Genomic DNA, 11,847 nt, shown 5'->3' with positions numbered 1-11,847 from the left:
CTATAAAAACCCATAAATGAGACTTGTTAATTGCCTAGTGAGGGTAAATGGGAACAGACTGAGGTAGAACTGTCTTTGGATTTGTCTTTGAACCTGGGAACCAAAGGATGAGTGTAAGTTCATCACAGAGAAAAGGACAAAAAGAGCTTTTCTTACAGAGAGAACAGAATTTTTTGCATTTGGGGCAGAGAATGGTAATTGTCTCCATCAACAGATGCAAAAAGTTGTTGTTGTTTGTAAATATTTGGAAAGGCAAAGGAATATATGTACCGTCAGCAAAATCTCCCACTCTCTTGCCCCCTGCCTTCCCTGCCCAGCTCTGCTCTGCACTGTGGGCTGGGTTTCCCAGTGTTCTTTTGGTCTACAATTTCCCTGACTTCTCTGCTACTTACTCATTCTTCCGAGAGGCCAAAGAACTTATATGGGCTCTGGGTAAAGTATCATAAAGTAAAATGGGTTAGCACACTCTGATGACTTTACATTTGAGAAAGCAAAGTCTGCCTTTTTATGTGGGCTTTGAACAGAGCAGAGACTAAGAAGACTAGCCTTGTTTGAGAGCATTTTTTTGTAGGCTTAGATCAATTACATTAAAACATTCAGCCCTGCAAACAATGGCCCCAAAGAAAATAATGCTAGCTCTTTCCTTTTGTGAAAGCAATACTTCCCTGACCTCCCTTGGGATTGGCCGTTCACTTTCTATTGAAATGATTCAAGGCAATGTTGCTTGGATGTGCTTATAATATATTGACATAATAGCATAATTTTCTAATCAAAGCAGTCCTGGCCATAAGGGAATAACTGTTCTCCATTGACCAAGTCGAAAGCTGAGATCGTTTATAAGCGTATAATTCACTTGCAATCTGTTTATGGATTTTGTTATTTGGCGTTTACATCTCTGTCCGACCCACACAACTCAAAAGATTTAACAAGCTGATTGAAACACTGAGGAGAGAAAGGCCTCTGGTAGAAGACCTCTGGGGAGTGAAACACAAGGTCAACCACCTAAAACCAATTAGTTTTAGAAAAGCAAGAAGCAGAAAAAGTTTTAGCTTTCTGGATACAAGATACAGGAATCTGCCTTTCTAAGCATACTATTGGTCTATGGGAAGAATATTCAAACTTTGGATAAAGTTTTATCCAAATATTACTTTGTTATCAGAACATCTTTTCGGTTTAAAAATATAGAGTGCATTAATTTTTCTTTCATATTCATGAAACACTTGGACATTTAAAGTACAAACTTTTTTAGCTTAATAGAAATAAGCCTGTTTACATATGTGTTTATTTAATGGTATAGTTCTTATTAAGTGCCACGCTCTAGATGCTTTATAAATAAAGTATCAATTATTACTCAAAACAACCCAAGGAATTAGGTATCTAATCAGTGTGTTAGATGCTGTGTAGAATACCAAGATGTATATATCAAGATCTATTTCTGCCCTCCTGGGATGTGGTGATTCCAGCTAAAATGTTACAAGTCTTGTGGAGTCTAGCCATGATGTCAGGGTTCACAGTAGCAGGAAGTAAACTGAGTTACAATAATACATGATGAGAGCCAAAAGTGACCCTATTCCAAGGGAAGGGGAAACCACCAAGAAGCCAACAGGCAAATGGAGCAAATGAAGTCATGGAACTGAGAACCAAAGATCGAGAACAAGGATGTAACAAATTCAGCCCAATTCCAGCAAGATAGCCCAAGTTCTAAGAAAAAGCCTCATCTGAGAGAGTGAGGCCAAAGCTTACAAAACGTAGGACAGAGATGGTAGTGGCACTAGGCAATGTCCCAGGGGTGCCTCAGAAGAAAGACCTGGTAATCTACTTCCTCTGATTGCTTGGCAGAAAAAGTAAAGCGCAAAGACAGTCCCCAAAATGAAAACCAGCTGCTGGGACCTGGGATAGAATTCCTATGAAAATGTCTGGAGCATTGATATTATGTGAAATAAATTAGTTCAACAGTATTGAAAATAAACAGAGGACAAAAGAGAGGTTTCACCATATTAATCCAATTTGTTGTTTGTTGTTGTTGTTATGTGCCGTCAAATAGACTTTATATTCTCAGTCCCCAGGGTAAGAAGTGCTACACCCCAGTTTTCAATTATTTATCACTGTCTGTAGGAGGCATTCCCCTTTATCCAAAGTCTGTATGTCAGTGTCTTGACAACCTCCTATCTCCAGCCAAAATAGCAGAGATTTTAAATGCCAAGATAAAATATGCATGTATATTTATTCTGGGATATTGGTAACAGCTTTAAATATGAACAGATTGTCCATGGAGGGGTATCCATTAAGTTAAATATAAGCAAAGGAATTGCTATAAAGACTGGTGAGGATAGGAAGAAACATTTAAGAAATTAACATTTGCCTAATGACTGCTAACCAGAAGGCTGACGGTTCAAACCCACCAGCCACTCCTTGGAAGGAAAGTTGGGCAATCTACTTCCGTAGTGAAACTGCCTCGGCAACCCAAGAAGGGGTCGCTGTGAGTCGGGTCTGACTCAATGGCACATAACAACAACAAATCCTAAAGTAGGCTGGAAACAAATGCTTCGGGAAGTCTCAAGCTCAAGGAAAGGCCCCAGCTATCTTTCAAATAATTTAAACTGTAAATACTAGATAACCATAAGTTTCTAGAAGTGACAATCATCTTGTTGCATGTGATTTTATTTTGACTGCTTAACAGTTTTTGTAGTACTTTATATTTCCAAATGCTTTCCTAAGCATCAATTTCAGTACAAAATTATAGTGACAAGAATTGTAGCAACAAGAAGATATAGGATTGGTTTGTGTTGGGTTTGGCATTCATCGATTGTTGTACACCAATAGAATGCTCTACAAGATATTTGGGCTTACCACCAACCTTCTGGTTAGCAGTTCAAGATCACCCATTTTGAAGTAATGTCAAGTACATGCCAGTTTTAGTTCTAATGGCTTGAATAGGCAATATATCCTCCCTTCAAAACATAAAGGCTACATCCAAAACATCTGCTGCCATTGAAGGTTGAAGATATGCTATTTAGAATAAGATGTGGTTTTCCTTTGTAAACTCTAGATTTTCTTGAACTCACTCTGTTTTACAGCAGCTAAAAGATTTCCCATGGCTTTTCTTTTTATTTAATAAATTAGCATATTAAGATATTGTCTTGCTAAATAACTGTTCTATGGTTATATCTGAATATTCATGTATTCACAACTGGGAATCTCCCTAATTCTAAGGCGGCTTGAACTTAGTAAGCAGGGCAGTTTTAAAGGTTGTAAGCACAACTGATTACCTACTTTATATTGTTTTCGTAAATCTGTTCCGTACTTTCCAGACTACAAAAGAAATACACTGAATAGTTGCAGGCATCATGAATGTAACTCTGAGACTATATGTGAGAAGCAATGGTATTATGCAAACTTCAGGCCTTATCTCTTAAATAGGCAGTAAATTGGTAACTATTAAAGTGAGGCAGATAGCTTGACTGCTTCTCTTTGAATTGCTTATGTCCCTCAAGTCTTTTTTAATTTATGTATATTATAATTATAATTATGCAACTTTAAAATTATGCAACAAAAAATATATTGATAATGTCTCACTATATGCATAATATCACATCATAGATATTCCACACAAACTTTTAAGATAAGGAATCACATAATTCCAGGGCTGCCACAGCCTGTTAAATAACTGTGCTCATGTTACTACTATATGACTTTAGCTGGTAAACAGAAATGTCCACCCTCTCCTGATAGACTCCAGGAGTTCTGGTGGCATAGTACCTAAAGCATTTGACTGCTAACCAAGGTTGGTAGTTCAAACCCATCAGCTGCTCTGTAGAAGGAAGGTTGATTATTTTTGTGCTCCAGCTCCATCTCCATGTAAATGTGAACCATTTTCCAACAGTATATAAATTATTCTTTATAACCATTAAAAAAAAAAAAAAACTCACTGCCACCCAGTCACTTATGAGTCATGGAGACCCCCCTTTGTGTTTCCGAGGCAGTAAATCTTTACAGAAGTAGGTTGCCCAGTCTTCCTTCTGTGGAGTGGCTGGTGGGTTTGAACCTCCAACCATCTGGTTAGCAGTCAAATGCCTTAGGCACTAAGCTACTAGAGCTCCTTTATAACCATAAGCATTTTAAATTATATATGAGCTCTGGTGGTGTAGCAGTTAAGGCACTTGACTGCTAACTGGAAGGTCAGCGGTTCAAACCCACCAGAAGCTCCACGGAATTATAGTGATGGCATAAAACTAAAGTTAATTCAGTTTGATCAAAAATCTCCATTATCCAGGCATTTCCCTAAAATGCAGCAAACATTTTGATGACTGATTAAAGATTATGACATCATTTCAGCAGAGGAGAAATAATTGCTACATTAAATTTGGCCCTTTGAGACCTATTTTCTCTACCTGCCACCTCCCCCAACCCAGTCTTTGTTTAGACCACTTTCTATGCTTTTTGCCTTGTTGGTAACCCAGGCTGAATTGCAGAGCAGTAGGAAAAAATTAGGGAGCTCTGGTGGCATAGTGCCTAAAGCATCTGACTGCTGACCAGAAGGTTGGTGGGTTTGAACCCACCAGTCACTTCTCAGAAAGAAAATTGGACAATCTACTTCAGTAGTGACTCTGCCTTGGAAACCCAAGGTGGGGTTGCTATGAGTTGGAAATGCCTGGATGCAGTGAGTTTTTCGTTTGTTTGTTTGTTTTCTTTTTTTAAGGAACAAATTATAATAAACATCCAAGAGGTTATCTTCTGCAGTGAACAATTAATTGGTTCTCTATGTAATTGGAAAAGCCCTGGCTCTATCTGGAATCCTTTAGAATACATCTGCCAAATACATTACCCAAGCTCACACTTTTGTAGGCTCTAATGCTTCCCGTTCTGATTGCACCAACTAAGCAGTTTAGCAAGGATCTTGCCTCCTCCTGCTTAAAGCAACTCATCTACATTGCTGTAACATTAAATTCTAATGGAAATCTCTGAAAACTACTCTTAAGTCTCTGATTATGGTAAACAGGAAAAACTTGTTTCAATCAACTAAAGAGTTAACCTACTTTTTCCCCAACGCAAAAGAGTAAGTGTTCCCAAAGTCCCTGTGGTACATAGAGAAAATGAATTTTTTTCATTACATTGTTTTAAATGTAGAATCCAAACAACTTTTATTTGTGCATGACTAGTAGATTTAACTGAGCAATGCATAAATTTGGGAGACTTTTCAAAGGACCTTGTATTATTTTTTTTTAATGAGCCCAATGAAAATGGAAATACGAAAACCAAACTCACTGCTGTAGAGTTGGTCCCGACTCATAGCGAGCCCTCCTTGGATATCCGAGGTAGTATCTCTGTGGAAGTAGATTGCCCAGTCTTACTTCCAAGGAGTGGCTGGTGGGTTTGAATTGCCAGCCTTCTGGTTATCAGTCAAGTGCCTTAGGCACTATGCCACCAGAGCTCCTGAAAATGGTAGTGGGCCCTATGAATATAGCTGGATATGCAGTGGATTCCTCAAATATTTCCTTTATGTCATTATGTCATTAATAAAAACATGTTGGTAGCATGGGAGCTCTGGTGGCGTAGTGCCTAAGGCACTTGACTGCTAACCAGAAGGCTGGCAGTTCAAACTCACCAGCCACTCCTGGGAAGGAACATTGGGAGATCTACTTCCCAAGCGATACCACCTCGGAAACCCAAGGAGGGGTCACTTATGAGTCAGCTCCGACTCCACAGCAGTGAGTTTGGTTTGGTTTTTTGGTTTCTTGGTAAAAAACCTTTTTTCTTTTGGCCAATAGAAGCCTAATCTACCAGAATCTAATTTTTAAATTTGTGTATTTCTCTAATGTTTTCATATCCTATCTCTAAAATGTAATGGGGGGGGGGCTGAACTGAGGAAAGGAAAAAAAAAACAAAGGAGGAGGGAGGAAAGAAGAGAGACATCCTGTAGACAGTGCTTCATAATGAAAAGTTTAGGAAACCAATGTATCTGGATGGTAATAACATGATATCGTTCTCCTGGACATAGAGTTTTATTTGAAAACCCACCCTACTCACTTGCCTCCCAGGCCCCAGTGAGCTTTGGAAAATAACACAAGCTGCCACTCTTTGCAAGGACCCTGGGTAGTGTAATGAGTAAGTTTTTGCCTGCCAACCAAAATGTTGGTGGTTCGAATATACCTAACCACTCCAATGAAGAAAGACCTGGTGACCTGCTCCCTGGTGAAGTCCAGAAAACCCTACAGGGCAGTTTTACTCTGTCACAAAAGAATGCTAGAAGTTGAAATCCATGGCCCCTAACAATAACAGTGCTCTTTGTAGATATGCCAACATGTGTGATTTAGAGTGGGTTTTGATGGGAACAAGGTGTTTAGAAATTCATTAACCCCTTGAAATTGCACTGAAACATTTTTTGTTACATACAATATATACATTTATGTTTATGGAAAGAGAGTCCCTAGCTTTCATCAGATTCACAGAAGTATTCTAACATCCTAGTCTCAATTAAAAAAAAAAAAAGAAAAGAAAAGAAATGGCTAAGAACCACTATTTAGGTCATTGTTGTTGTTGTTACGTGCCCTTGAGTCGGACTCCACTTACAGCGACCCCTCCTTGGGTTTCCAAGGCAGTATCACTACAGAAGTAGATTGCCTCATCTTCCTTCCCAGGAGGGGCTGGTGGGTTTGAACCGCCAGGCTTCTGGTTAGCAGTCAAGTGCCATAGGCATTAAGCTACTACTCGTTTAGTACCATTTTCTTTTTTCAGAGACAAAGGCTATATGTGTGTCTTGATGGAAAGGCTTAAGGATACTGTAAAGTGGCAAGTTTAATATGAAGTATAACTCCTATAACTAAGAAAGTCAAAAAGGCTTTTTAGTCTATGATGGTTTTTTTCATTTATAGAACAAACTTCCATGTACTATCACTAAAGGAAGTGGGAGAGAATTGGAAGATATATATTTATATATATATAATTTAGCATTAGACTTTTCTAAATATATATGTAGATACACATTTTATATTGATAAGTAATATATATACAAATTATGTATTAAATATAAACATATTCAGCTCAGGGTTAATGTAGTTGTTTTGATCATCTTAACTAATATGTATACTTTCTACATAAATATATATATTAGTATTCAGCTCTTGTTAATATAGTTGTTTTCATAATTTTACTTGAGAATCAGTGTCATTGTAAATATAGGAAATCTGATCATCCAGAAAACGCTTCTGTAGTTTTAGAGGTCATTACAATTTGATATATTGAGAAATGTATTTGCAGGAAATAAACAGCCAGTTTCTTACTCTCAGACAAAACAGCGTATGGAAATTGATCTTCTTTATCTGTGTATCCTCTCAAAGGGAGGGGAGATTTTTCAGCTGTCTTTCCTATTGTCCCATAGACCTGAGGTCACTAGAACATTCTACAAGGTCCATTCTAGGACACCTCCCTCCATGAAAGCACTGAACAGGTCACAGTTGGTGTGAGTTGGAGTAAAGATCTGGTTCACAGAATCAGGGCTCAAGAATCAGACTTTGGCAAAGGTCTTTCTTAAAGATCCTAGAATGAGTCTAAGTATATAATTTGGTATAAAACAAGCAGTGTAGTATATTGTTCCTTGATAAGAAGTCAGCAATACAGCACATGTGATAAAGCCAAGCAAAAAGAAAACTCAAACAGAATGGTGCTTTGAGAATATACTTCCTAAAAATAACTTTAAACGTGGTCTTTCCCAAGGCCTATAAAAATACAAATCAACAGGGTGGGGGAGGGAGATATTTTAGATGACTGCATTGCAAATAGCAAATCCTTCTCCAAAGGAAGTGTGCTGTATTAGCATTTCAAGTTAGCCCTTAATCTTCAAAGTGCTCTTCAACAGGAACCTGCTTAATCCTCATAATCAGCAGCAAAAGAGGAAAGTGTCTCTTTGACAGACAACAAAACAGAGCTTTAAAGGGACCCATTGTCTGGATCGCTAAAGGGCTTCTGGAAAAATGAAAGAGTGACAAGACTTTTTCACTTCCACCCCTTCAGGAGTTTGAAGGAGTAATTCTTAAAACCATCCCTTGCACAAAAACCCTGATGGCACTACAGATCCTCTCTCTTTCCCAATTCCTTCTGGGTAGCAAGAAGAAATCTTGGCATCTTGCCTTGATTGACATTGTTTTCTTAATATAAATTCAAAATGGTAACCATTTTTGTATAACTGGCTATTTGTACCAGTTCCCTTAAGATGAAAATCAGACCATGAAAACACTGACTTGAAAGACACAAAGCCCTAGAAGACTGGATTACTTATACGTTGGAAGGAAAACAGATCACATAAAATCACATGAAGGCTCTTAGGAATGGTGCAAAAAAATCAAACCACAAACTATTATTTTCTCACTAGGAAACAATTTCTTGATGTAAGATAAAACCATAGCAAAATAGAGAGGAAGAAAATGAGCTTACAAAGCCTTTTTAGTTCACATTTACAGAACTAGTACTGTATTTTGATTATTTCTTTTTTTAGTTAACTGCTTTGTGTGCCCTACAAAACAGTTTCATTTTTATGGTACTGACTTAATTCCCTAACTATTCTGATAAGTTATAGTGAGAAAATGGTGCTAAATCAAGCAGGAGTTACTCAATAAACCATGATAACATATTAACTTAAAAATTAACTTCTTTCTCATCATCTCCCTCATGGGCATTGGTTTCTAACACTTCCCTTTAACATGTTAGGTTGAACTATATGTAAGTGCTTGTGGTAGACTAACTTTTACATGAAAACAGTCATTTCTTATGGTTCAACATAAATTGCTTAACTACTTGAAGAAAAAGGTTGATTTAAAAAATTTAAAAAAAAAAAAAAAAAAAACACCCTTAATTCAGTTCAATTCAGCAAATGTTTACTGAACACCATCATGTGCCTGGTACCTTATTCAGTAGTGAAGGACAATAATGGTACAAAGCAGATGTCATGACTCTGGGGTATTTTTTAAATGACTGTTAGGCTACTAGGAGCTCTGGTAGCATAGTGCCTAAGGCACTTGACTGCTAACTAGAAGGCTGGCGGTTCAAACCCACCAGCCACTCCTCGAAAGGAGGTTGGGCAATCCTACTTCCGTAGTGATACTGCCTCGGAAACCCAAGGAGGGGTTGCTATGAGTCGGGGCCGACTCGACGGCATATAACAACAACAACAACAACAACAACAGGCTACTAGGAGCTCTGTGGCATAGTACCTAATGCATTTGACTGCTTACCAGAAGCCTGGCAGTTCAAACGCACCAGCTGCTCCTCAGAAAGAAGGTTGGGCAATCCACTTCTGTAGTGATACTGCTTTGGAAATCCAAAGAGGGGTCGCTTTGAGTCAGATCCCACTCAATGGCAGTTTGTGGGTGAATTAGACTGTAAGAATCAATGATCAAGCTGATCATCCATGATCAGAAATAAATAAACCAACAAGCCAAGTAACATTTGACTCAAAAAGAGACATTTGGGCATTTGCTTATTATTCTGAAGACTTCACCAAGATGGGAATTTTTTTAACTTCTCACTTTTAGATGGCAAAACTATAACACTGGATTGCTAAGAAATTCCTTAAGACTGAATTTAGCTTCCTATCTTTTGGCTCCTAGTCCAATGTATTAACCAGTTCCTTCCTCTCCCTCCTCATCCTAGACCCTCTCCCGTAAAGTATAGTAAGCAGTGACTTAACTGACCCCACCACCCTAAGGACTGTTGAGAGAGGGCAAAGTCAAAAGACCCTAGCGGGAAATTCTGCTAAGGAATTTTCTATAAATTTTCGCTCAGTGTTTTATCCTTTCATATATTGTCACCTCCCCTGTGCTCAGTAATTTTAGTTTGTGCTTTTTGTTTCTCTTTTTGTTTCTTTGGTTGGCTGGCTTTGTGTTCTTTTCTCTTTTTTTCCTTTTCTTTTCCTTTTTTAATACAGGAATCGGTCAAGGCGTGCCAGTGGTGGCGCTCATTGTGGAAGGAGGACCCAATGTGATCTCCATTGTCCTGGAGTACCTTCGAGACACCCCTCCCGTGCCTGTCGTTGTCTGTGATGGAAGCGGACGGGCTTCTGACATCCTGGCATTTGGGCATAAGTATTCAGAAGAAGGCGGGTAGGTAATTTACAAAGACCCATAATAGATCTTTGGATGCAAAGCCTATGTTCACAGCTTGCACTATCTCAGCCAAGCTCTCACATCAGAACAGGTTAAGAACATGTTGTCAAAATGGCATTTTCCATGGAGGATGGTAGGGAAGAGCAAAGGCAACTTATTCTAAATGTCCCATGAAGTGGGAAATTTCATAAAAGCTATATTGGATACCGGAGAGCATTGATAATAAAGAGTACAAGCGGAAGAGAGGAAGTCATAGGACACGGTCTCCCTTCTCTTTCTCCCAATCGCAAGAAGCAGGAATTAGACTTGAACCCATGAAGCACAGCTAATCATACTGGAAGAGTGTAGCTTAATGAATCTTAAAGGTGAGGGTGCCCAGCTCCCATGTTTGTTCTCCAAATGCCAGCATTGGCCAGCTGTTTTAAATGTTTGGTGACTGTGCAGTCAGCTTCCTCTAGATTGACTTAGAAAGCAGAATTTTGGTAATAGTGACCACTCTGATGCATTTCAATCGCTTATTGAACACTTTGGGAGCTCTGGTAGCGTAGTGCCTAAGGCACTTGACTGCTAACCAGAAAGCTGGTGATTCAAACCCACCAGCCACTCCTCGGAAGGAAGATGGGGCAATCTACTTCCGTAGTGATACCGCCTCGGAAACCCCAGGAGGGGTCTCTATGAGTTGGGTCTGATTCGACAGCACATAACAACAACAACAACATTGAACACTTTATGCACTTTCCTTGTTCTAAAAACCAGTTGCCATGGAGTCAATTCCAACTCATGACAACCCCACGTGTGTCAGAGTAGAAGGCTTTTCAGTGGCTGATTTCTCAGGAGTAGATCACCAAGGCTTTCTTTCAAGGCACCTTTGGGTGGGCTCCAGCCTCCAATCTTTCAGTTAGTAGCCAAAAGCATTAACTATTTGTACTACCCAGGGACACACATGGACTCAACTTAATGACAACTGGTTCCTTGGGGTAGCAGCCCCCCTACTGCTGCTTTCAGTATCCCCAAGTCCCCAGCTCCAGGTCTCCCTTTTGCAGCCCTTCTGAGTTCCCATTCAATGAAATCCAGGCATTCGTACAGTTTGTTAGATCAAAGTAATTCATCTCAAGGTGTTAGTGGGTTTAAGGAAGAAAACTACAGGAGCCATTAAAGTTTTAAAATAAGGCACTTCATAATCCAATCACTTTTCCTATCAGAGGAAACTAGTGGAAGAAAGGAGCCCTGTAATAGACAGTGGTCTTTTATTAAAGCCTTTTATAAATATATATTAACATGTTGATATATTCATATGTATTCATATCTCTTATAAATATACTATAAGCATCTACTTTGTACCATATACATCGCTGAACACTGAAGATGCAAAAGAGAATAGCACACTATTCCTAGCCTCACAAAGCTAGCAAAAGCTGACAAGCATGTAATCATATGATAAAATGCCAGGTGAGCTTGCCTAGTCCAGACATTCTGTCCTCCATGTCTCCCTTACCCAGCCGGCCTTAAAATAAAGGGGCACAGAATGGCGGCTCAACATCGTCCCTTCTCTCCCCATCTCGCCCATTCCCTGTCCGGGATACTCACCAAATACAGCACCTTCCCTGCTTAGCACATGAACCTTAACTATGTGAAATGAGGAATAGCGAAAGGCAGGAGGCCTCCACCTTAATACTGCAAAATAATACCTGGCTAGGAATTTTAGACTCAGTTAAAGCATTTGATTTCCCTGCAAAAAGCCAACTTTGTA

At 39.1% G+C, this 11,847-nt stretch overlaps 1 protein-coding gene across 1 annotated transcript in view; it reads left to right on the top strand.

The window, feature by feature from the left end:
* Positions 1 to 11,847, top strand: part of TRPM3 (transient receptor potential cation channel subfamily M member 3) — a 1,151,180-nt gene that overhangs the window by 880,510 nt on the left and 258,823 nt on the right. The window contains exon 10 of the mRNA XM_042780585.1: positions 9,920 to 10,094. Coding sequence (XP_042636519.1) covers positions 9,920 to 10,094 — 175 coding nt within the window. The remainder of the gene's footprint in view (positions 1 to 9,919; positions 10,095 to 11,847) is intronic.

This window comes from Orycteropus afer, unplaced genomic scaffold, assembly GCF_000298275.1.
Source record: "Orycteropus afer afer isolate SDZICR_OR568_19922 unplaced genomic scaffold, OryAfe1.0 scaffold00005, whole genome shotgun sequence".
Classification (NCBI taxonomy): domain Eukaryota; kingdom Metazoa; phylum Chordata; class Mammalia; order Tubulidentata; family Orycteropodidae; genus Orycteropus; species Orycteropus afer.
The sequence above is the reverse complement of the archived record's forward strand: the minus strand, read 5'-3'. Positions and strand labels throughout refer to the sequence as shown.